The sequence below is a fragment of the Thermobia domestica genome, chromosome 18 (assembly GCF_964235325.1).
Source record: "Thermobia domestica chromosome 18, izTheDome1.hap1.1, whole genome shotgun sequence".
Lineage (NCBI taxonomy): Eukaryota > Metazoa > Arthropoda > Insecta > Zygentoma > Lepismatidae > Thermobia > Thermobia domestica.
Genome location: NC_137471.1, coordinates 53,172,573 through 53,199,045, shown reverse-complemented (window position 1 = coordinate 53,199,045; position 26,473 = coordinate 53,172,573). Strand labels below are relative to the sequence as shown.

General features: G+C 34.4%; 1 protein-coding gene across 1 annotated transcript in view; it reads right to left on the bottom strand.

Annotated features, from left to right (window-relative positions):
- The window catches only part of eIF3e (eukaryotic translation initiation factor 3 subunit e), a 48,050-nt gene extending 22,103 nt beyond the window's left edge, over positions 1 to 25,947 (bottom strand). Inside the window, exons 1-7 of the mRNA XM_081746123.1 lie at positions 25,753 to 25,947; positions 18,590 to 18,706; positions 13,827 to 13,988; positions 12,138 to 12,260; positions 9,694 to 9,926; positions 2,352 to 2,469; positions 496 to 707 (exon numbers count right to left, since the gene is read on the bottom strand). Coding sequence (XP_081602249.1) covers positions 496 to 707; positions 2,352 to 2,469; positions 9,694 to 9,926; positions 12,138 to 12,260; positions 13,827 to 13,988; positions 18,590 to 18,706; positions 25,753 to 25,842 — 1,055 coding nt within the window. The 5' untranslated portion in view covers positions 25,843 to 25,947. The remainder of the gene's footprint in view (positions 1 to 495; positions 708 to 2,351; positions 2,470 to 9,693; positions 9,927 to 12,137; positions 12,261 to 13,826; positions 13,989 to 18,589; positions 18,707 to 25,752) is intronic.
- Positions 25,948 to 26,473: the final 526 nt, after the last annotated feature.

Below are 26,473 nucleotides of genomic sequence, written 5' to 3'. Positions count from 1 at the left end.
CGCAACTTTTGAGCCCTATTACAATTCGATAATCGAAAATTTTATTGTTTCGCTCCACCCTACCCCACACGCACTTTCGTGGTTGAAGTGTTTTATTTTTATTGATGTGTATTAAAAAATGATATACTGCCACAAGATATACTACTCTTAGCAGAAAAGCAGGAGAAAAAAAAATTCCAGGCTATGATCCCCGTGTATAAAATCTAAGAACATAGGTCAATGGTTAATATATAGGGTTGAAACTATACTGCGTATATTCTGTAATAACCTTATCAAGTTTTGATGTCATTAACATATGTAACGGAAAATGAGTTACTGTTCTGACGTTCACGATGTCTGTCTGTACATCGACCTTTTTAATCCACTAATTTGCCCATTTCCCGTTCTCACTATTTTATTCATATGTTTTCATATTATGAATTTAGAATGCTATGTAATTATTAAAAAAATGTGCAACTATATAAACATTTCATTTTAATTATCCTATGAACTTACCCTATACTAATACATTGATGTATACGGCAGAAAGTTTCGAAGATCATGAGTCGAGCATTTTCCACAAACTCATCTAAACATGCTATGAGGAAGAAGTCGTAGTACAACACAGTCTGACACTCGTGAAGCTTTTGTCTAGCTCCATCAAAATCAAAGTTCACATACAAATGCTCCAGGAATTCTGTAATGGGATCTCTGTACGTGTATGACTCCTATATATAAAAAAAAGAAATATACAAATATTTCACATTCAATTTTTACTAAACACATTCAAAATTAAAAGAAATACTCTATTAAAACTAAGAATTCAAAGTTGACGACATAAGGGAAATCCTTACATATTTTATGAACTTTGATGAAGTCCCCACGATTTGTAAAGGATTCTCCTTTCTACGCTGTATAAATAAGGCTTATCCTAGTAAGTTTATAATGAAAACAAATTTTAATGTTAATAGTTGGCAAAATCAGGAATTACGTATCCACTTCCCTCCTGCTTTTATTTTATTTATTTATTTATTTATTTATTTATTTTTTTTTTTTAGTTATTATTATTGTCTTCGGAATTAAACTTACTAAATAGTTTTGTAGTTACTATTACTCTCATTGACAGATTTAAGTCACTCACATTGAACTCTTCTCCTACTAAAATATTATCTTGAGTTCGTGTGGACACGTAAGAAATGGAAAGGGGAATGTGAATAGTTGGTTTTTGTATTTGCAAATGTAAACAGGTGTCAATTCATCTCCATAAATATATCCAAATATCATTATTCCTTCTAATCCTGAGAGGTTGAACTTCCTACAGTAATTTCTAAACGTGTACTTAAGTTAGGAAAAACCCTACCTTATTTCATCTCGTCTGGACGACGGACTCTGAAGACACGGTGATCAGTATCTTGCACACACTTACAAACTAGGGAGCTTATTCTTTGAAGAAATGATTTTCTTTAAAGAAGAGAAAAATTCATTCACTTGTGGGACTCACGTTACTCCTTCAGGGAAAGGTTAATATAGTTTCATTCGCTAATATAGGCAAATTCAAGAACTCTCCAACTTTTAGAAACTTTCTTTTTGTCGCAGAAAATACTGAACAACTCCCTGAGTAATTCTGTCTTTATAAAACACATACTCATTAATAGTATAATAAACCATACCATTGACAATGGCAGTGAGATAAATGTGCTTGCTCGTTTAGAAATTCTTTTATAGTTTAGTTCTATTATTGAACATTATTTTTTACGTACAATACTTGTACTAGATATATTAGTTGAGCAGGCCTTAATGTTTCTTTATAGTATAGATAAGTTATTTGAGACGAAGTCAACTGTTTATCGATCGAATCGAATTCACCACACAGATTTTTTTTTCTAAAAAGAATCTAAGCCAAAGTTCTCTCACTGGGGAGAGAATATGTAACTAGAAGAATACCTTAAAAGGTAGTGTTAAATATTATTCCACCTAAATTACAGAGATTTCCCTACCACCGACCCAACAGTACAGCTTGAAACATGTTTTGGACATGAAATGTTTAATATAACATTCAGTGGTATGTTCCATAGTCTAAAGAAATGGATGAAAATTACAAATGAACAAAACAATTGGTGGATCGAAGCAAACTGGTGAAAAACTGAATGATTACTGAGAAAATCTACGGGAAAACCCTTTAAAAAAAATGTTTCTAAATACATAGAATTTAATGTATCTTGCCCAGCCACCAGTCTTCAGAAAAGGGAACATCGAGTTTAAAAACTAAGCTACCAGACGAACTGTTCTAAAAATTTAAGAATAAGTGATTTAGTATGTCCTTCTAAACTACTCATAAATATTATAATGTTTTTGAAATTTTATTTCATTACCTGCTGGATAACTTTGACGAGGTCCTTGAGAGCACTTCGTCTGGCCCTATTTATAATTACAGCTGTCGCAAGGTACCTCAAAATATGAGGACACATTGTCTGTATAGCGTTCAGATAGCTGAAAATAAACAGATGCTATAACGTAGAATTATGAACAATACATAAAAAAATAATAATATTAGAAAAATAACATTCAATACAATTCACAGCATGATTTACTTAATTCAAACCTTGACTTCAGAACATGATTTTCTTTTTTGTGGTGCTTTGGCTGACAAAATTACCTAACAAAAGATAATCTTGCTTAAAAAAAAAAAAAAAAAAAAAAAATCGCCACCTACTTTCCTTTAAAATGTATACCCTTATCCATAAGCAGATGTTTTCAAGCCCAAATACTATATCGTCCTATGTACAGTTGTATGACTATAGCTAGAGGTCTGCGTGGATGGGGATATCCGCATTAATATTGAAAGTATATCTTTAGTTTCTGCACGGATGGCGTATACTCATGAAAAGACAAGAATTCTGTGATTACTTTTCTAAACAGAACTAATTATTGACATCTTGTATTAAAGTATTATTTTTCTTTTGGGGTAATAATCGCATGAGCAAAATTCTCTCTCGATAAATTTGATTTTGCTTTTAAAAGCCTACAATAAATATGAAGTGCTAATGTGACTTATTTCACGTGGTTTCCTCTTGTTTCTTCAGGGCCTTTTATCTCAGCTTCATCCCTTGCATTCTAAATAAAGGGGCTCGCTCGTACTTTTTGAGTATACGGTATTCCAAACTGACAATTTCTTTTGTCAGAAATCTATATCTGAAAAGACTTCAAATAATTATATATGTTTCCCATTAATTTCGTAATTTGTTGAGTTGATTTTTTGAGTTTAACGTCCCTTTTCAGCAGCGAGGCTATATGAGACGTGGACCTACTGATTAACGTGGAATCCGAACCACATGAGCTCCCGTCGGAAGTCGAACCCAGGTCTCCCGCGCCAAAGGCGCGTACGCTAACCGCTTAGCCACGGAGGAGCTCAATTTCGTAATTTGTATCTGCATGAATTTATTCCATTTTATTTAAAGTGCTGGAGTTACTGTAGGAAGAGATCATACTTAATATTTAGCTGGTTCAATTCCCATTGGAAGCTCATGTGGTTCGAACCCCATGTTAAGCTCAAGGTGCAAACCTCATATATCCTCAGTGCTGAACGCAACGCTACACACCAAATCAACCACCAAAGCGATATTTTATACCTGTGCAGACCTCTAACTACGGCCTTTGAAAACAGGTGGAAGGTGAGGTCTAATATCTGTATCAGTTGGCCACTATTAGTTCTTCCCCCAAAGACTAATTTATAGAAATGACCAACATACGGAGTAACTGAAACACATCGCATATTTCTACGTTCCACACATATGCCACCCAAACTGAACAGAAGGCAAATAAATACTTTTGGCTTTTCACCATCGGGCAAAACGGTTCTGCAATGGTATCTTTTTCATACAAAGAAAATATCACATTTTTTCTTCCATTCTTTTCATCTCCCTAAAACTGATAAAGTTAGCTTGCGGTACTTTCACCTTTAAGGTGTTAGTTCCTTCTTATTTTTTAACTTTCTTTCTTAGATTATTTGAAAAGCTTGACAAAAATCATATTCAGGAATCAGAATTTTAAATGTAATAAGATAAGAAAATATCACGAAACACCAACAATCTTTCATAACATTAGACATCTCCTCCACAATTCTCTTAGTAAAATGGTTATATTCAAATCATTCATACGAGGTTCAAGAGGGCTATATTGTGCTGAACCAAATGCGCAAATATTAAGAGAACAAAATGAGCAAAGTAGCAAGAGAACAATTTTGTTCTGAACAAACTATACAAGCTCCGAGAGAGCCGTTTAACAGTGAATATTTTTCACAGTAAATTAAGTACCCATGTCCGCATTGTGGAAATTTTAACAGCGCAAGTGAACCATATGTAGGCCAGTCAAAGGTACCCTGGACCAAGGTTCCGATGCGATGTGGTGGGTATGTACATTCTGTAGGCCAAAGTAATCTTGGGCAAGGTCCAGATGTACATCAACGTAACATTTACTTTTCAAAATATAAAAATAGAAGTACTCCCAATGTACAAGGTAGGCAGGGTCAACTCATGAAAAATGAACGAACTGCGTCTTGCAGGAATGAGAACTAAACACAGTGTAAAGAGTACATTAATAATGAAGGAAGAATTTCGCCTTCATTGGCACAGATGAACCTATTGCAGACCAACATGGCACGTCCTGCTATTCAATGCAATTTTGATAAATTGCAGGGGCAAAGTGTTTTTCGTTCATTGGAACAACAAATTAAGTCATTACCTATAGTAGATGGCACTGATAGTCATTTTTGCTTCATCTTTCTGGTTAGGTTAGATGAATTGACAAGAAGGTAAAACTTAGAATTGGAAGCTATTTTGATGGCAAGTCTAACCCAAACTAGGGGTGAATTTTATAGAGCCTTTCATTCTTTCCTTACTCACTGTAATGATTGGGAGGAAATTTGCACTAACTTGCTATGTAAATATATTTCAACGGTAGGTCGCACACAGTATGTACGAAAATTTTTCTACCGATTAATGAATGAAAGGGAAAACTTAGAACGTTTTTCCAAGAAAAAATCAGTGTTGCCAATGTCCCTGGTATAACATACACTGAACAAATACTCTGTAATACTGTTACCAGTCTGGTTTTGCCAGAAATTTATCAAAATTGTTTTGGGGAAACCAACAGAACAGAAGAAACTTACAGCTCCTCTTTTTTGGAGGGATTATTTGCCCCCAATGGAAACTACTCGTTCTATATCTCATTCCAGCGTCTCCGATACGGTTCAAAGTCACTCTAGTGAGAGGCGCAATGGACAAAGGATCGTACGGGAAAGAGCAGGAAATCAACACCAATTAAACAGAGTGCCCAGAAGAAAAGCAACCAGCACTATTGCTACATGACAGCTGACTCAGGTGGACCGGAGGACCAGGTCACATTAAATAAACCAGGTAGTGAACGTCATATGTATTACCATAATAATTTAAGTATTAATAATGAAATAATTGATGACTGTAATTTTGATAATACATCTTCACTTTCAGTTAAGCTCGTAGAGCAATATCCAGACTTACCATGTAATGTTGAAAATCTTTGTGAAAAATACAGGGACGTTATAACTGAACAACTCAGCACAATAAAGGGTTTCACTTACGAGATAGGGGATGAAACTCTAGTTTGTCTTCCCCCATATCAAATTACAGGCCCTAAACTTAAAGAACTTAATGGATACATAAATCAGTTTATTGACAAGGAAGTGGTCCGTGAGATTGATTTTTTACCTTATCTGTCACCGTGCTTTCTTGTCCAAAATAAAGACGGAATAAGAGATTCGTTATCGCATATTCGGAAATAAATCAAAAAGTAAAGGTTAACAGCTATCCTTCACCCATGTTGAGGCCACGATAGCAAATTTAGGAAAGGATACCATATACGGAAGGTTACATATAAAGTCCTCATATCGTCAATTTCGTATATCCGAGGGTAGTAGAAAATATACTACATTTTGTACCCCTAACCGTTTATTAAAACATCTCGTTTTTCCAATAGGATTTCGTTTAAGCCCTTATGTTCTTAAAGTTTCATGTATAAAATCTTCAGGGACTTAGTAGGTAAAAATCTTGAAATTTTTCAAGATGATTTCCTCATTCATACATCAGACATTGAAACATATAAGAGGGTATTGGAGAAGATTCTTGAACGCTTTAGAAAATGGGGAATTACTGTTTCTAAAAGCAAAACAGCGGAGAAACAAGAATTGACCCGGAAAGGATTGAAACCATTTTTAATTTACCCAAACCTAAAAATAGGAAAGGAGTAAACCGTATATGTGGGTATTCTAATTATTTCCGAAAATATATTAAATATTATGCTGAAATAATGGAACCTCTTCACCGTCTAAGATCTAATAAGGTAAAATTTTAATGGTGTGAGAGGGAAGATGAAGCCTATAATAACATTAAGCAAGCCTTTGTTGATCATGTTGTATTAAAATTACCGGACATGAATAAATCTTTCGTTATTCATGTCGATAGTACATATAAAAAAACACTCCGCTATTCTCTCTCAATATGATGATGATGGCTTTCTTAGACCAGTGTCATTCTTTTCAAAGAATATTATCTTCATTGGATTGGTCTAAGAGTATATACGAAATGGAATTACGTTTGCTTCTTGCAATTGAAAAACTTGAAACGTACACTCATGTCCAAAATGATTGTCGCATATTTATAACTTGTCTTTTTGTAAGAATATAATTTGATAATGATTTTGAGGGGTACTTTTAATACTGATACTATGTGTATAATCGGGAAATGTATATTTATGATAAATTTCATAGGAAAAGAATTATAAACATGAAAATTAGAATGACTAAAACAAAATATTGCTAAAGGGACAAGAAAGTTTTATTGTTCTTATTTACTGCTCTTTTGACATGAAATTCGCTACATACATGTCTCTGCCGATTATACAGATACTAACATTATAAGAAATACCGGGCGAATTCGTTATCAAACTGTATTCCTACAAGAACATATTTATAGTCATGCGACAATAATTTTGGAGATGATGGTACCTTATAAAACCATTTACTATTTCTGTGATAATTCATCAGTCACTTCGTTGTTAAGGAACCATAAGCGCCAAATGGAACATTAATTGAAAGACTATCTAAATATTCCTTTAAGGTAGTTTACCTCAGAAGTAAGCAGAACGTTTGGCAGATTTTATTTCGCGCACAAACAATGGTGTGGAATTTTATGCAAATGATCCTTCAGTAAAAGAACTTGAAGATTTTGAAGGAAAACCAGTCAACATTAGTTTTGCAAATTTTTGGAGTTCGCCTTTGTTCAGCAAACCGTTGAAGGAACATCAACTGGAAGATCCAGAACTCCGGATCATCATCCAGGAAGTGCAACGAAGCCAAAGAGAGAATGAATTTTGTATTAAGAATGGAATCTTGATGAAGAATACCCGTGGCAGACGAGACCATGGTTGGAGGATAGTCATCCCAAAGGAAATGGTGTATCCTATTATGAAGTATTTTCACACCGATGAAATAGGCGGTTTACATGCTGGTTATTCGAAGACAACAGCAAAAATAGCCTCCAGATGTACCTGGAAGACCTTATACAGTGATGTCAGAGAATATGTGAAGAGATGTCAGCGATGTCAACTCTGCAAGGACACCAACACGAAATGGCAGGGTGCATACTACAGTAGAAAGGTTACCACTCTGAACAACAGCTGGTACCTTGATACGGTTGGTCAACTTCCGAATTCGGGACCTTACCATCATATCCTTGTCATTCCTGACGCAGCATCACGGTTTGTCATGTTTCAACCATTTCGTTCCCTGAATACCAAGATTATAGGTAAACACTTGATGAAATTGTTCATGTTAGTAGGTCAACCTCAGAAAATTATCCATGATTGAGCTCAAGTGTTCAATAGTCACCATATGAAGCAATTTCTCTTCAGTTTAGATATACAAGATGTGAGTACAGCACCATACAATCCTAGTAGTAACCTCTGTGAGAGAGTGAACAGTTCTCAAGAATATGTTGCGTGTTTATGTTAATGAACATCAAAATAACTGGGCGGAACAGTTGGATAGAATCCAGTTCACTTTAAACATCAGTAAAAGTGAGAGTACAGGATACGAACCATCTGAGTTGTTTCTTGGAAGAAAACTTCATACGCCTCTTGAAGTTTTGTGGGAAATAGATTTCGAAGAGTTAACATAAGCGCATGACAAAGAAGAGAAATTAAGAAGAGTCGTCATCAATATTGACAAAGCATGGCGAAGAAAAGAGAAATGTTATAATAAAAATAGAGAACCTTGTAATTATTCTGAAGATCAAAGGGTATTAGTACAAAAAGTTTCAAAAGGCTTCATTAATGAAACATTACACTCCTAAGTTATCTCCCTTGTACTATGGACCATTTGAAATAATTAATAAACCCATCTTAAATACACTTTGGTTGAGGAAATGTGACCAACCTAGTGTTGTAATAAAACGTCACGTTAATCTTGTAAAATCTTACATTCATAATAATAATGAAACTTAGTAGTTAAATATATGTGTTTCTTTTCTTTGTAATAATTGTTAGAAATTGTCTGTGGTTTATATATTTTCCTTTGCAGAGAGAGGTATACCATATTCTTCCAACATATTGTAAAGCAGGATTGGCAATATTATAGTAAGAGGTTAAATATACATTTGAAAGATACTGGAAAACTATAAGTAGAGAAATTTGTTTCTGGTCAACAATTCTTTATCCATTTATTGTGGACTATCACTTTTAGAAAGAATTTTTTTTTTTTAGAGAGAGAGGGTAGTATATATTATGTAACGTAATAGCACCAATAAATGTATTTGTATTTATTTCTATATATGAAAAATATTTGTAGGAGCACGATAATAATATTTTGCGTAGAGAGAGAATCTTTTGCGTTCAATCCTGTGTCTGAAGTGTGTTGCCACCTGGTGGACATTACGGTACTAGTGCCGAAACCTAACCGTGCCGTACTAAATTTCAAATCACTTTGGATTTAGCAGGTAAGACGTAGGCATATATATTTGACCTCATCTAGTTTTTGGTCTAAATTAAAAACATGTTAAATTATATTCTTTCGCAAAATTTTGTAAATGGGAAAGGAAGTTTTATGGTACCATTCTGGCATAAAAAGGGAAAATTTATTCTTATATTTGGTCATGTAAACCTTCAAAAATAATTTGTTAACGTTACTTTCAACGAGGCCCTTTTACTAGGTATCATCTTGTGATCACGATTTATATTCAAGTTCAAGTGTTGTTTTTATATGTTTTGGGTATTAAAGAAAATCTATTTAGGGTAAAGAGTACTACAAATAATACGATTTATATATTACTATTTCTTATCTTCGATTTATTCGCTGCACCTGCTGTTGAAAGAACAGGTTTCCTTTGTTATTCAACGTGTAAAAAAAGCATTCTTTTACTTGTTAATAAATACTTTGTTGTTTTGCAAATTTCGTACTATAATTCACACGATATATATACATTTATTTAGACTCGTGCTGGCTTCAATCTAATTTTAAAAATTTACTAGAGGCATTGCACGCTACAAACAATTCTGGATTTATTGTTACAAAAATAAATGAATGCTTAAAATCAACCCTCTTCTACTGGAATATTCTCGAAGTATTAACATGTCTTGTATACGATACCTGACTATATAAGTATTTGATACCTCGTTTTAACTTACTTTGGTCGATACAGAAACATTTCAATGATCAGATCCTGTCCTTTGGAGTGATTGAAAAACACAAAAAGACTCCAATGAATCAACCACGTCCGTTGTTGCAGCAGCTGAAGAGCAGAACCGAAGGTATTGTTGTCAATATACTCTCTTAGCTTGTTCAGCTCATCTAATGCTGTGTCCCAATGCTGAAGAAGAATTTCTGATGCCAGCTTGCCCCAAAGAGCATTCAGATAGTTCTGAAATTAACAAATACACTTTAAATCTCGTTTAGCCAAGAATGTCATGAGGACTACCTGTTATTATATTTGAAAAAAAAAATCAAAGAAACAAAGTTGTCAATAGTTTTAGCTTCACCTGACAAAGATATTCACCCAGTTCTCTTTTTTTGTGTGTGTGACAATGTAAGTGCCATTAAAATGTTTTATATACACAAGTATACGAAATATTCTACTTTCATTTATCGATGGCTATTTAAACAAAGACTACAGCAGAGATTACGTTATAAACTACACTATAATGCGAGTCTTCATGATGAAGTACTTATACATTATTTACAGATAACAGTTTTTAGGATCTAAAATTCGCATCTTTTTCTGCAACGTAGCTGAATATTTACAGTTTACCGCTGTCTAACCTTAATAGTACTGCCAACTAATTAAATTACGGAAATTCCAGCTTGGTTTTGATTCACAAAATAGTAGCTAAGCGGTTAGTGTACACACCAGTTGCATGAAAGATCCGGTTCGATTCCCGGCGGGAGCTCATGTGCTTTGGACCCCACGTTAAGCTGTAGAACACGTCTCATTTAGCCTCGCTGCTGAAAGGGACGCCAAATTCAAAATCAAATCACAGTCCAGTACTACTATTTTATCCTTTGAAATAACATCGAATTCCGTGCCTATTGCGGTTGTAGTGTAAGAAAAATTAGCTGATTCCCTTACTTTCTCTCACGTAATACTTCTTAGATAACACTTTATTCATCATATCATTTTATTTCAACTTGAATTCCTGCTAAATCCTTTCACTGTTGACCCTTGGTTCTCCCATGGAACTTATTCAAGGTGGATGAAAGAACACTCAAAATTTCAAAGGATTGAAGTGGAACAAGCTACTGTACAACACTTTACTGGTGTACTGAATTGCTTATCAGGAAGTGCTGGGCGGATAGCCACACTTCTCGTTCTCCAGTTACTTCATAATAATTCATTTAAATTTCTTCTTGCGCCGTTTACACAAAGGGCATAACTGTGGTAAGTACTTAAATAATAAACGAATAGTATGTGAGCCTGCGCTGATATCAAAATTAGACATCTGCTGTTACAGGATCCGTGTTGATCCTGTAACAGTAGATGTCTAATCTATTTGGCTGCAAGGTATCTTGTCCTGAGTTCGATATCTATATATAGGATTAAATACATAGACCAATTTGCATACTGACTAGAAAATTCTATATCAAGGCTTACGGACATTGAGATAATAAAGGCTATTAACTCGTAATGAATTTAGTTTCAATCGATCTATAAGCTGTATTGAATTTTAAGACTAATTGTTTAAAGGCTATAGCACTTTGGTCACAAAACCTACTAACATTAACATAAAACAAGGAAACGTTTTCATTATTATCTTACCTCAAATTCTTTAATAAACTATATTAACATAGTTTTCTATATTTCGTTCAGAAAATGATCCTCACAAACAACTAAAAACAAGTAACACACAATTTTTTCTTAGAAATCCATTCATGCATGGATATAAATACAAAGCGCTCTCGCTTTTCAAGTTTCGGAATTGAACAGACCCTTAGTACCGGAATCAACTCAGTTCTCCATTAATTCTACTGTATACTATCTACTAGTAGTATATATATCTACTGTCTACAATATTCCCAGTTATATATATATATCTGGGAGTATTCATGAACAACTTGAAAATCTACTTAGGAAATACTAAATCTGACGTAATAATCTTTTAATCACGAAAGAGTATTTGATCAATTATGTCACAATATTTTTTCACTTGGAGTAAAACTATAATTGTGTGCAAAGACCTCTACACCTCCTTTAAAAAGTAAAAATAAATAAATAAATCATTACGAAATATTTGTGTATATTATAAAATAGAAATCATTCTGAAAATTTATGCAGACGTTTATTAAATTAATACAATGCATCGTCTGCTGATCAATCACAGAATGCAAAATAAAGACCACAAACAAAAATCGAAAATGGAGTTAGTATTATCAAAAGCTACTCAGAACTCGGGAAGTATGGAATTACGTGAGAAGATCCTTGGATGTTCAGAAAATTCTAATAACTAACATACAAACTTAAAACTTCTTTTCATTGATTCTTGTTACCGTCATGGATGATGGAACAAGATATACAAAATACTACGCGATTTCGCTATAATTACCATATATAAAAAGCAAAACTAATCATAATTCTTACCTTGTCACTGGAAGGCATAACAACGATATAGATGTTCAAATAGTTGGAGGACATTAAATAATTTCCACATTCGTATGTATACTTCGCAATTCTATACACAGAGTCCATCTGTTCGATTTTGAACTGTAAAACGAGAAATTAATCAAAATTATCACAATAATTTAGAGTCAGTAACCATAAGAAAAATGCAAAAGCAGACATTTAGCCAAGTTTCATGAAATATAAATAATCTGAAGTAAACCTGAGAAAATTGGATGGCATCCAAAGAACTAAAAGCAATTGCTTCGTGTAAACTTCTATATACATTTCTATAGACTACTACTGTGAAAACAATTATCTATAAAACCAAGAGCAGCATAATAGGCACCACTTCATAATCAACTATAGAATATATTCAAAGACTAACTGACTCTCTCTTTCCACGATCAACAGAACGTTATTCTTCAAGTCAAAACTAAAGCGAAAATACTATATAATAGTATACACTTTGGGGCGTCTTCCGGCTGCTATAGGAAATCAAAAATTCAGTATGTAGCAACGTCGTAGAGTAACTTAGAATCATTAATATTGTTTTACAAATCCATCAAACAGTTACATCGATTGTCACAATACAAAGTATTAGTGTCAACGTCTTATCAACTTTAACTGCCATCTGGAAAGTACCGACGTAACTATTTGATGGATTGACAGATCTACTCTACGGTTCTTTATCTGCGATGATGCCACAAAGTGCAATTCGCATCTCTAAACGAGGACCCGGAAGGTATACACTTATATTTATTTTTCGATTTGACTTGTAGAATAGTGAGCTGTAATCTGTGGTGCCATTTTTAGAGAAAGAGAGAGATTATATCAAACTAAAAGTTTTTCTTATCGATGGCCTGATAATGCTGACAGCTGTCAGTGAAAATTCGACTTAACATTTTTGTTTGAGCTCAATTACAGGACAGAGAACAATAAGGTGAGTACCTCTTGAGTTTATTTATGACATGCTCTTCAAGTGACTTACGTTATAATCGAATAGAGTTGTTTGTTTCTGAAGAACCTGGGAAATACTGACATTCTTGCTTGACGGAAACAAAATAATCCATAAGACAATAAACTACCAAGCGCAACAGTCGACAAAGTACTACTGCAAGCCACATGGAACAAAATTTAAACGAGGCTTTCAGTGTATCCGCTCACTATGTAATTACTGTTCTAAATGGATCTGAAAATATGATTCAGTATGGCTCCATGACAGCTTCACGATGCTAAACATTGAAAATTATGCCACTACCAAATATTGAACCAAAAATCATGCGCCCTAAATATTTCGCTACACAAGATTACATAAATATTGCCCACATGAAGTTACACTGAGAAGTTTCTACATGAAAAGTGCAATTGTTTCGCAAAACCAAGGTTGGCACATTGATTCCTTGTCTAGTATTCATAATACAATGAAATTTTGAGTATGACGTCCCGCACTTAACTCTATAGCCTCACAGAGAACTATTACTGCAATTTTGAAAGACAGTGGACTACGAAAACCTGGTACCCACCATATATCACATAATAACTAGGAGCAAACCAAGGACCCGTCCAATAAGAGTTGCAAGTTTTATGCTGAGTCTTCATCCCCTCTACCACTTGTTACTTATTGCGACACACTGAAATACATTACCATGAAGGTTTATTAATACTTACCCCATATTCTTTTGTGAGAAAGTTCAACAAAGTCTTGGAATCTCTGACAGTTTCAACTGTCTTTGATACTTTATCATCAGTTAATAACTTCACAGTTGGATCAACCTCGGTCTGTAACTCCTGCAGTTGCTGTACTACTTGAGCTCTTCTAGCCTTCATACTCTACAAAAAGAAAAGAAAAATAGTAAAATAACACATAAGATACTAAATATATACTTTGTTCAAAGGAAAATTAAACTATCATCACATCAAGCAGTGCTTCTCTCTTTTAACCAGAGTCATCACCTTTCTCTTTTCCCACTTATGTGTAGTCGACGTTTCTAATGGGTCTTTTCCATAAAGTCCTGACCCGGAATTCTTCCTCTGTTAGACCTTTCTCCTTGAAGTCATTCTTAACCCCACACATATATAGCCATTTCCTTCGTCTCCCTCTACCTCTCTTCCCATCCACTTTCATTGCCACCATTCTTCTGTCCACATACTCGTTTGTTACTTTCATTAAATGCCTATACCATATTAAAATGCTATAATAGCAATTAAAAGCGCCTGAGCTCCAACCTATAACTTTGGCTTTCAAATCCTTCATTTACGGTTATGTGTGATTTCACGTTTAACAGAGACAAACATTTTGAGTATTTGTACTTTAAATAGTCTAAATTAGTTAACTATATCTTTTTCATAAAGTTTATATAAAATTATTGTTGAAAGCCTTTGGATTTTAACAAGCCTTTTCTAAAATCAATGCATGTGAATTGCGCTTCCATCTTCTGAGTTCTTTTAAACTATGTTTATATGTTTGTGGGCAATCCTTTCGACAATGAGATCTCGGAAACTACAGGCTCTAGAAAGATGGTGTTTTCACTGATCGTTTGGAAATTTTGCGTAGATTGTCCAGTTCTAATTGAATATTTAAAAAAAAATGGCCATTATTTCTTTATTACATTTTTCTAGGGTACACTGGAAGCGTTGAAATTAAAAAAAAAAAAAAAAAACTAAAGCATCATATCCTATGCGTTATACATTCCAACACCACAATGTTAATTGGGGTTGTATATGCCTCAGGCGTTTGTTCTATGGCCAAATAATAGTGAAAAAGGAAGGATAACCATTTCTCGAGTCTAAGATAAATCTTTATTTTTTGAGTGTTTCGCCCAATCTACACCATATATAACTGACATTATAATTAATTGTATATGTAATGTATTTGCTTATTACATACTGCATGCAAGAAGAAAGAAAACACTGCTCATACATGAATTAGAAACTCCAACCGGAAGTAGGCTCAAATCTTGCAAACGGTGCGAGATATTGAGAAAAAATGATCGAAAAAATCTCCCCTTTATGATACCCTTTGCCAATTTAGGGACATATACATATGTTGTGAGGAATGAGATGATTTATGCTCATATGCAAATGATGCGCTGTGTAGAGAGCGCAGGTTCAGCTAGTATATATATATATAATCTTGGCTGTTTCTCTTATTTTCTCATTCCTCACTCTATTTCTTCTTGTTATCCCATACATAAAGCTCAGCATTCTCATTTCGGTAACATTCAATCTTTTTTTCTCTGCTTTCTTTATTGGCCAGGTATCTGCTTCATATATCATTGCTGGACTAATTATTTTTTTGTAAATAATCCCTTTATTCTTTACCATGATTCTGCGATCATGCTTTCTTTCGATTTCACCATCCCTCTAGCAATCTCCGTGTTATTACCTCATCCAAATCACCATTCTTGGCAAAAAATATTTAAAATCTTACACTCTTTTCAATCATTCATTTTGTAGCTTTGACTCGAGATATTCCGCTGTCTTTCTACTCATTTTTAGACGCTTATCTTTCAGGCTTCCTCCTATTCTAGTTTATTTTTAACTTCTAACTTATTTGTGTTCCATAATACAATATCGTCGACAAACATCATACACTAAGGGGCTTCATTCCTCACACAACTTCTTACTTGGGCCGTAGCTCCTGTATACATTTCTTTGACTATCCTCACATATTTCTCCATACTTCATGACGTGTACTTTGTTGCTGGCCTTTATGACATTCATACCTCCCATGGATTAATATGTAATAATTTTGCTCTGTTATATGCATCGACTGTCGAATCATTAACAAATTCATCGAGCTGGTTTAATAAAAATCCTCGCATATATTTACTGAAAAAGCATACACAGGTTTCTTTTTGTTCATATTATCAACGGTTGTTAATAATAATAATAAAAAAAACTGGTAATGAAAAATGCATTAAAAGAATTGAAACTTTCGTCTACTTTGTCATTAGCTACAGTGTTCTTCGAAATATCACGGAGTCCAAGGTAGAGCTCCTTCGTAGCTAAGCGGTTAGCGTACTCGCCTTTGGCGTGGAGCTGTGATAGAGTGATTATTTGGGTTCATCTGTATTCAGGCAAGTCTGGCATTGTTCTTTGAATGACACTAGAAACTTCAAGAACTTTTGTGAAAAATTTACATTTCATGCTCTACATCGCTCTCAACCGTTAAGCTGAATCGTGCTATAGTTACAGAGAAGAAAATAATTCAGCAACCGTCATTTTCATTTACAGAGTCTTTCTGCGGCCGTAACTTTCGTCTAAAGATTAGTTAATCTTTCTTCAGTCCACATTTTCTCTCTGCGACAATGTCGCACTGTCGCCTGTTGCTCTGCTTTGGGGCTATTGGATGAAAACTACAATATCCAAATAAACAAAAACTTCTTAGCGACCATAAAGTTTAATTTCACAAACAGCCTATTCTTCAGTGTGAGTATCAGTCTCGAAGGTAAATAGTTTAAATATTACAGAGACTTGTCATTGTGATCAATCCAAAGAACAAAGCCCTCAAAGCGTTGTCCCATTTCACCTATACATTATATGCATGAACCTGGGGTTAAAAATTGCTGACTGATCTTGTAACTACACGCAGGGAGCACAGAACACCAGATATATGTTAAGGTGCGTCCAGATTTGTAACAAAACATTGCTCAGTATATGTCATTGATACATATGCGGTCTATTTAATGGTGCGCCGTAGGTAACACCGTAACAAATCATGTTACATGTTACGGCATGTGCTGGCCTGGACGCCTTCTGCACATACATGCATAACATAAACCCGCATATTCATCAGTTTTCGTGTTCCAGCCACGGAGTTTTCGCGAAAAGTCCTTGCGTTGATTGATTGTTATCACGACAGAAGTACTCTGTGGAATAGCAGAAATCCTGATTATCACAATCGATTAAAAAATGATTAAAAAGAAGCTTTAAGCCAGACGACAGTACCCTAGATCCACCATAGACGAGTCGATACACACATTTTTTTCATCCACCATCGCCATGTTCTCGGCTTCTTTTTAATGTGATAAATAAATATGTATCTAGCAGCAGCCAACTCTACAGAGGAAGACATCCTCTCTACTGAACTAAGAAACAGCTTTTCAAGTGGAAAATATTACATATTACATATTACAAGTTACGGTGCGGCTAACTGTCTACACTTATATGGATCTACGTAACGTAACACAGTATCGTAACATCATGCTGCACATGTTACGTTGCTCTGTAAGGACATTTGTTACATAAAGTCTGGACAAAGCTTTACATTCTCCTTGTGACCGACAAATTTTCTGGTATCACTTCAAGAAATAAGAAAATCTTTTCCTAAAAAAATGATGTACCACAGTTACACTAACATATCTCATCTTATAATTAATGAAATGTGTTTCTTATTTTCAATAACACTGCAGTTTTATTCTAGCAGCGAACGTAATAGAACAATGTCCTACAAGGAATACATTTACATTTTTTTTTTAAGAGTTAGTTTTAGTAAGTGTAGTACCGTCTCTTTTCAACGTTAAGGCTGCATAAAAAGTGGAAAAATATTAACATAAATTCGGACTCTTAACCTAGAACCGTACCCGAATCTTCCATTTCAAAACAACAATGCTTAACACTTAATCCGAAGGAAGCCTTCATACTAAGCTTAATAGGCTTGTTAAATACAGGGTGTCTCAAAACAACACCGACAACGTTTGGAAGGTGATATTCCTGACACCAAGATAAGACAAAAAGCATAGACCAACCTGTATGCACAACCACAAATGCTTCCTTTTAGAGTTATAGGCCGCCGAAAACATAAAAAAAGTGAATTTTAAATGTTCATAGCACCAAAACTATGGGACGTAACGTAGTCGGGTCAAAACTTTACTTAGGAACTAGTATGTGCACTATCCAAAAATACATGTCTCAGAATCCTAAGGTACTCACAAAACAATTTTTATAGAGGGAGTTTGGCTACAAGCATATAATTTGAAGTACTCGTCAACTACCTTTCTAAAAATTGTTGCGGAGGTACTACAAGATTCTGAAACTGCGATATCTGAATAGAGTACATACTAGTTCTTGACTACGGTAGGTCTCATAGTTTTGGAGCTATGAACATTTAAAGTTCATTTTTTCATGTTTTCGGCAGCCTGTAACTCCGAAAGGAAGCATTTGTGCACCCAGGTTGGTCTATACTTTTGCCTTATCTTGGTGTCAGGAACCACTTCCCAAACGTTATCGGTGTTGTTTTGATACACCCTGTATAAACACAATCACAGTCTTATTATACTTGCATAATGCAGTCAATAGTATTTACCAACAGTGTTTTTCCTTGCTTTTTACTACTAAGTTCAACAAATCAAATGAACGAAGGACTTGTTCCCCTCATAACTAGCTTAAAATTGGATTTCTAGAAAGTCAAAAATCCAAAATTAGCTTACCTCCGGGATTTCTTGATTTGGATACAATTTCTTTCTTTCATCTATTGCGTAATCAAGCATATTAGTGTTGCTTAAGACTTCTAGCTTCCATTGCTGAAATTCATTTTCATCATAGATCTGAAACGAAAATAACACATGTTAAATAATTCTTACTAAACACCATCATTATTACCTACTATGACTTAAAATATAACTAAATTCATAGCTGCAGAAACCACAGCTCACCACTGGATCCTACCTTATGCTGAATCAATACCCATCTCCCCAAAATCCTGATCTATCTACTTGGTTTCATAAGTGGAACTATACATCTCCCACATACTTCCTGTGCGAGAACGTATTCCATTCCTCCAAATGTCTTAATCTTTTAAATATAAGAATCTGAAAATTACTATTTCCACATTGAGTAGCTTTTTTCCTTCTGTTTCGAACCATCGACTAACTTACACATTTATGTAATACAGTAGACACGAATTACGCATGACCATATAATTTACAATTCCAAGAATTTAGTTACCTGCATTGTGTATCATTACCATATTTAAAAAAAGTATTATGTACATCAGTTCAGGTAGATTTTTTTTTTCTTTTTTTTTTTAAAGTAACACACATTTTGCTTTTACAGCCATTATTCTATACTTCCGGTTCACAGCAAAGCCAGTCTGATTCATTTTTTCGGGATCGAATCCTTTGGTTTCGGTAAGTTCATGGGTAATCCAGCAGACAATCGTCGTTCATTAAAATCTAGTAATTTCAGGGAAACCACATATTGCAACGTAATAATAATGAAAGTTTCAGTACCAAACGCAAATAGTAATTGCATGTAGCGTCTCATTTGAAGTTAAACAATTTATGGAGAAATTGATATTAATGCAATAAACGCTAACCAACTTGCGTTATCAACAGCTTCATAAACTGATTATCTCGGAAATCATCCCCGTGGGAACCTTGTATAAACGGGAAAAAGGTGTGGGGAGGATGAAAGAATTACTGGTAACCCAGGTCGAACACGGTCGGAGAAATACTTTCGGTGTGAATTTCGTAGCTCCAGGAGGCATGGGCGCCAATTCTGGAGGGTCCAAGCTCCCAAAAATTCAGATATCTGACAACGAAACTTATCTACCTAAACCCTCCTCCCGAAGTAACATGAAAACTGGCGGCGATGCCGGAAGGGAATTTTCCCCGAGCACTCCTCTCAAATCATAACTATTTAAAATTTTTAATCCACATAAAAATCTGAACATATTTTGTTTACACACACGCCACGTCTCATATAATGTGATAATTTCCTGCGTGCATATTTACATGGAATTCTCAACATAGTTCGTGTCAGGGATGTAGCCAAGGGGGAGCCCATCGGGGCCAGGCCCCCATAATGATTTCCTCCCCCCCCCCAAATGACCAACTTTTACAACATCATCGTAAGATTACCTCGTTTCAGTCACTTAAAAATAACAAAGTTTACATATAATTAATAATTTACTGCAAAATAGTATGGAAAAATACTATTTTACTATACCAATCGAAAAATAGTATGGTATCTCTTCCTTACACCGATCGGAAAATAGTATGGTATACTTTTTTCTTTTCACAACAGATTACACAATTTACTGCGATTTATATTTGATAGTTTGAAAACAAATGTTTTAACAAGGTACAATAAATACTACCATACAACAATGGTACTAAAATGATTTGTAAGTAGTGTAACATTTCTCAAAAAAAAAAAAAAAAACTAACTTTAGTCTGGACACTGAAACAGCTGATAGTTATTTCCGCATACAGTTAGCAACTATGATATATGTTAGTAGGTCAAGTTCAATGAACATTGTGCTTCGTTTGTTCATCGAGAGTTAACAGCGCCACCTATGAACTGTGGTCGAAATGTCAACCTGCGATTAGCGTCAGAACAGAAGAAAAGGTAATCGTCGACGGATCTAAAATTACACTTTGGATATAAGAATACAAGTTAGAAATTGTAATGGTTTTCGTTAAATGGATTAGAAGTAAATTTTGTGAATAGAGTTGAAAATTAAATTAAGATCCGCTTGTGAAGTGGTGTAAAAACAAAGCCTGCAATGTGATATTATAAAATCGTATTGTAAGTGTGTGTTTGATGTGGCATATTCAACGGGACCGTAAGTATGTTCTAAATTCTAACCTTTTTATTTTTGCGCCATTTTGGACCGATTAATACTTCGTTTCCGAGGGATATGTTCATCGGATTACACGTAACTATTTCTTTAGTTATATTGAAATTAACATATAAATTACTTGAAACATTTTTGGATTTAATATTGAAAGGTTTAAAATATTATTTGGATAGAATTAATTTATGGGCGTTAAATTGTGGAATTGTTCACACCGCTGTCAAAAGAATTGAAAGGGGAAGACTTCAATTTAAGTGTTGTTTGTTATATTTAGTGTTAATATATATATATATATATATATATATATATATATATATATATATATATATATATATATATATATATATATATAGTTATTGCTATTATACTAGTTGTTACATATATTGAGAATAAATTGTTAATCATATTGAAATTTACTGAATACTTCTTGCTCACTAAATCATTTGCCTTTAGTTCTGCATCAAAGGAGATTACATTAAACCCTTTCGAGAATAGCAGTGTACCCGTTATGGCGCATTACTGCTACAGTAGGCCTGCATTACCTTTTTTGTATGCTGTAACTAATGTTTTTAAAAAACACATTTATATCAGATGGAAAATTTGGTGAAAACAACGTTATTCGGTTTTTCAGTTTGGATTCCAATTAATCGGTAATTTTAAATTATTTTCACGTCACCATTCTCTTAGGAGTACTAATGGGGACTAAAAATTGGATTTAAATGACATCGGAAGTGTCATTGTTCATATCAGCCACCTTGAAAACTATGGATTCGATATTAATATTAGTCATTTTCGATCATTTTTACATATCTTCCCCTTCTCTTCAAAGTGCACCTTCAAAGTGAAGCGATAGAGGACCGAAACTCATCTATGTTGAAATTTTGATCGTTATCAGTCGAGTAGTTCAAGAGTTAACTTAAAATGTAGTTACTTTCATTTTATATATATATATATATATATATATATATATATATATATATATAGAGAGAGAGAGAGAGAGAGAGAGAGAGAGATATTTTTCCATTATTTTGGAAAGTTGTGACCTATAGCCTATATAAACTGAATCATATAGTAGGGATTCGAAGATGCACTAGACACCAGCATGACTGGTGAGGAACTCTGTGTGTATTGCAAAACAATAAAACTCCGTTTTGTGGCTATCGCAGCATTGCATTTACGACACACGCTTTTCTGGAGTTAGTTGTTAGTGATAGTAACCATCGTTTTAAAATTCCCTCGCGTTCCCACTCGTATTGCTATTTTTAAGAATATTATTTAAAACTTTTGATTCGAATAGTTACCCACTCCTTTCTTCTCAGAGGTTTCACACATGAAACAGAAGAAACTCTTTTTCGTGAAATAATATTTTCCGCGACGAAACGATCCACGATTTGCAGACCAAAAGATATTAAAAACCGAAAGATATTATAATTCGTCAGATATTAATATCATAGTTTTTTTAATTATTTTTTTATTTGAATATTTCTGAAGAAATCGAATTTTTTCGCCTTCTCGCACTGTTTTAGGACAAGAAGTATTTGTAACGTGGTAAACTGAAGTCCAAAGTCCAAAGAAGATGCTCGAAAAATTGTTCACAAACGTGATGTCCCTGCTCCTTCACGTGTGCAGCCACTTCTAATCTGTGGTCGACGAGGAACAGAACTTTGCGTTGTTGACACTGGCGAACTTCAAATGCACGAAGCATCCTGGATCTCGGAAGAAGAGGTCTATGTTATTTCTTTAGATCCTGTTTTAACTGCATCTTCCGCAGTACTTTCTCCTTGCCAATCACCAGTGACCTAAAATGATGGGTGCGATTCCCTTAGGGAAACTACAGCAGTTTTGAAGAATTAGGATTGCTTAGTTAAACAACCTTATGGGGTTAAAATATTACTATGGGTCTACCATTTTTTAATACTTTGATTTGTTGGCGAAAAACGCTACAAATATATTCACAATAATATAAGCATTTTGTAATAAAAAGTTTTACCATTAAAAATAGTTTTTTTTTATTGTAATAACCCCCAAAATAATCAAAATTGGTGAAAGGTTTTGAAAATTACGGAGTACGTTTGTAGGTACGTTTTTTTTCCCCTCGTAAAAAGCCTTGGTGCAAAAGTTATTTTACAGAAAATCACATTTAGCTGAATTCACTTTTATCTATCACTATGACACGCTACATTTCTTTCTTTATGAGCATCAAAAAATAAGATTGGTTTAGGCAGCTTAGGATACGATATAGTCTGGACCATTCAGTAAAAATAAATCCAGCGCCATTTCACGTGTCTACATTAAGGATACCAACTGGAGCGAGCTTGATTCCGTCAAAAGAAGCACAACTTGAAGCTAGGATTTTCGTTGGTAACACTTCATTATTAGGATTAAGCCTACAGATGAAAGAACAAAAAACCCGACCTTTTTTTGGGACTTTTTTTTTTTTTTTCATATAAGACTGGGTCGCTATTTTTCGCTATTTCCAATTTTTATGATTCAAGTACCACTTGTTATTCTGTAATGGATTCTACAATTAAAAAAGTGCCTTTACAGTATATATTACTTTTAACTTTCAAAAAATAAATAAATAAATAAATAAATAATAATAATGATAAATGTATGTGAAAATGATGTTCACTTTCCTTCGGACCATGGACTGTGTAAATGTATCACTGACTGGTGGTCCGAACCTACTGGGCCCGGTGCAGGTATGCTACCAGCAATCACCGATTCATTCACCAAAACGTGGTCACCGGAAAACGGAACTCAAATTTGCCCAAAGAAGATAATTCTCAAGCCTCTTCAATCACAACTCACAGTTCGGCATCCAGGCATGCAGTCCGTCATTCGCAACCCCTCGTGAAAAAGTTTGCAAACCACAAACTACCGACACAGGATATCCTATCTCCAATATGGCTTTTGTAAAAGACAAAGAATGACAACGAGAAGAGCTCTAATTGGCTCTCTGATGACGCAACAAAAGGATAACACTTTAAATCTCGACACATCAAAAGAAACCGAACCAATCATGATATCTGGAATGAGCCTCAAACGAAGCTGAGATTTCTCTGCTCCAATGAGAAAATAATTACTACCTAAACAAAGGGATGTGCCAAAAGACATCATGGCCGAATTTTTAAATGATAATTTTTGAAGAAATTACAGAATGAAGATTATGAGTTTCCTTGCGAAGATTCCCTACTTTAAAATTTCCTTGAAAATAATACAAAACCTATGAGAACTTACAGAATATACACCTTTGAACCCACATGATAATAAAGACAAAATATAGAATATTACTAAAATATCCGATTATATGTAATTTTATAGACACTACTTAAGTATGGTATTATTTTGACCGAATATTACAATTAAAACTAAACCTTAAATATAATAATTGATATCAAATAATTCTCAATTGTATTCTCGAAGCTAAGCATGAACTAAAATATATATAGGGAGTTCCTGAATTTTACGGACTATCATACATTATACTTGAGTATAATGTAACCTACTTATGAGTTCTTTTATATTCAGTCCGGTCTTAGCTATCTTCACTGATTTTCGTAAGACTATCAAAGACATTATGTTAGAATGTCCACGAAGAAATGCGTTTCGCCGTTATATAACTTAGGTATTATTATAGCAAGGTAGGAAGCTTAGGTATTATAGCTTATCTCCCAAATCACGTGTTAGTGACTCTGCCTCACTTAGTATTTGTAATTGTCATGAGTATAAACACATTCGGGTTAAGTTTAGAGTTACCCCTCCACTTTTTATAAAAATCAGGAAAATTTACAGGAGAAATGAGGTAAGAAATGATAATTTGAAGTTTTTATTTGATGTTTAGGAATGTAAGTTCGGCAGGAGAGTTATGTTTAATACGAGAAAAGATATGTGGAAGTTAGTACTATTTGCCGGATGCGGAACGTTTCAGCAGCATGGTAGTTGTAAAATATGGCGAATATGGCAAACAGGTGTAACGGATGCGCAAAAATAATGAAGAAAACCTTTTAAATTTTGGTGAAACACATAGAGTACTGAAATTAATTGAAATGTAACAATGTTTAATACTTTAAGCACTGTTTTTTGTATGTTGCAAAGTCCAAGGGCAACTTCAGACTGGAGGGGCAACTCTAAACTTAAGCCACACATTCTGCACGTATGGTATAAAACTACAACAAAAACACGAACCAACTTGTGTTAGGTGGTGAAGAAAAACACGCATAGACTCAGGGAAGGTCATGCAGTGGCGAGTGTGTGCATCTATTGAGCAGGCGCGTCAGCAATGGTGGGTATACGAATAAACGAGATCGTTTATAATGGCTCACTGTAAGTCAACACTGGCTCCCGCGCTGCCGATAAATTCGGTGGAGATACTAAATGCTATCCATATAAATTTATCGTCATATTCTTTATCTGCCCGCGAAAGCTAATAAATTAACGAACAACATAAATCAAACTTGTCGTTTTATTTTTTTTTTTTGTTTGTTTGTTTTTCTGGGAATGGAACGATATCAGCAAAGAAAGTAACTTCTTTGGAATCTAGCCTTTTGCACAATGTACAACCACAAAAAGGTGGAATTTTACTATACGGATCCACTGTACAAGGCCCAAAAAATTTAGGGAAGTCTCTAATTTGCCCATTTTATGTCGAGAACAGAACCCAACGAACCCCTGCGGGGCTTCTAATCCGTTCCTACTCTTGCTCCTTCTACTACTACTTATACTATGGATCTGTGTAGTAAAACTGCACGAAAAAAAAATCACTTCCTAAAATAAGCTGTTCTTGCATTAAGAAGTGAAACAACTTCGTATGATGCTATCCACATGATGTCAAAGTAAAATTCTTATCACTTGGGATCACTTCACGAAAATATATGTGTGTGTCCAATACTTCACACAGTACACACAGCTTTCACGAAAACAACTAAACGCAACCTAAAGCTTTCATATAACATAAAATATGTTATATATACGATATATGATACACATAATAGTTATAACTTGAATACCTACCTTCTTCACAGATAAAAATTCCAATAATGGAAACACTAAATGCCTGTCTAAATATTGTCCCATACGAGACGTAAGGTCAAATTCAGCCATCGTTTTCTAATTCTAATACTATTCACATACAAAATAAATTTCCAATCCACGCGACAAACACGACAAACGACACAGAAATGCCGTCCGTAACAGAGTTGCCAAGCACTCTTGTCTTGTCTTCTACACCCTTATTGGTGTTTTCTGAACGATCACTTTGCACTCACTGTTGCCACTAGAGTAATCCCTAGAGCAGCGTTACCCAACCTTTTTCAACTTGCGGTACACTACGGGAAAACGAATTCTTGCGGAAGTCAGATATTATTATTATTATTATTTATAAATATAAGATACCGTGGTATTTTTTTTCTGTGATTACTGATTTTCTTCATACAAAGAAGAAAGCTCAATCACTGTGTTCTCCCCGTGGTAAATCATTATACTTATTTTTTATTCTAATTTAAATATAGAAAACAATTGCAAAGAAATATAGGACTCAAATTTTTAAAAATACACTTTCTTTTTCGAAAACTGTATCCAATCTTTCACTAATTCTGCTTGTAGACGATCCAAGAAAGCTTGAACAAGACTCTTGTTTAATACTGCTTGTAGACGATCCAAGAAAGCTTGAACAAGAGTCATGTTCAAGACCATTCAAGACTATTTGATGAAAAAGACGTCAGCACTGACGTCA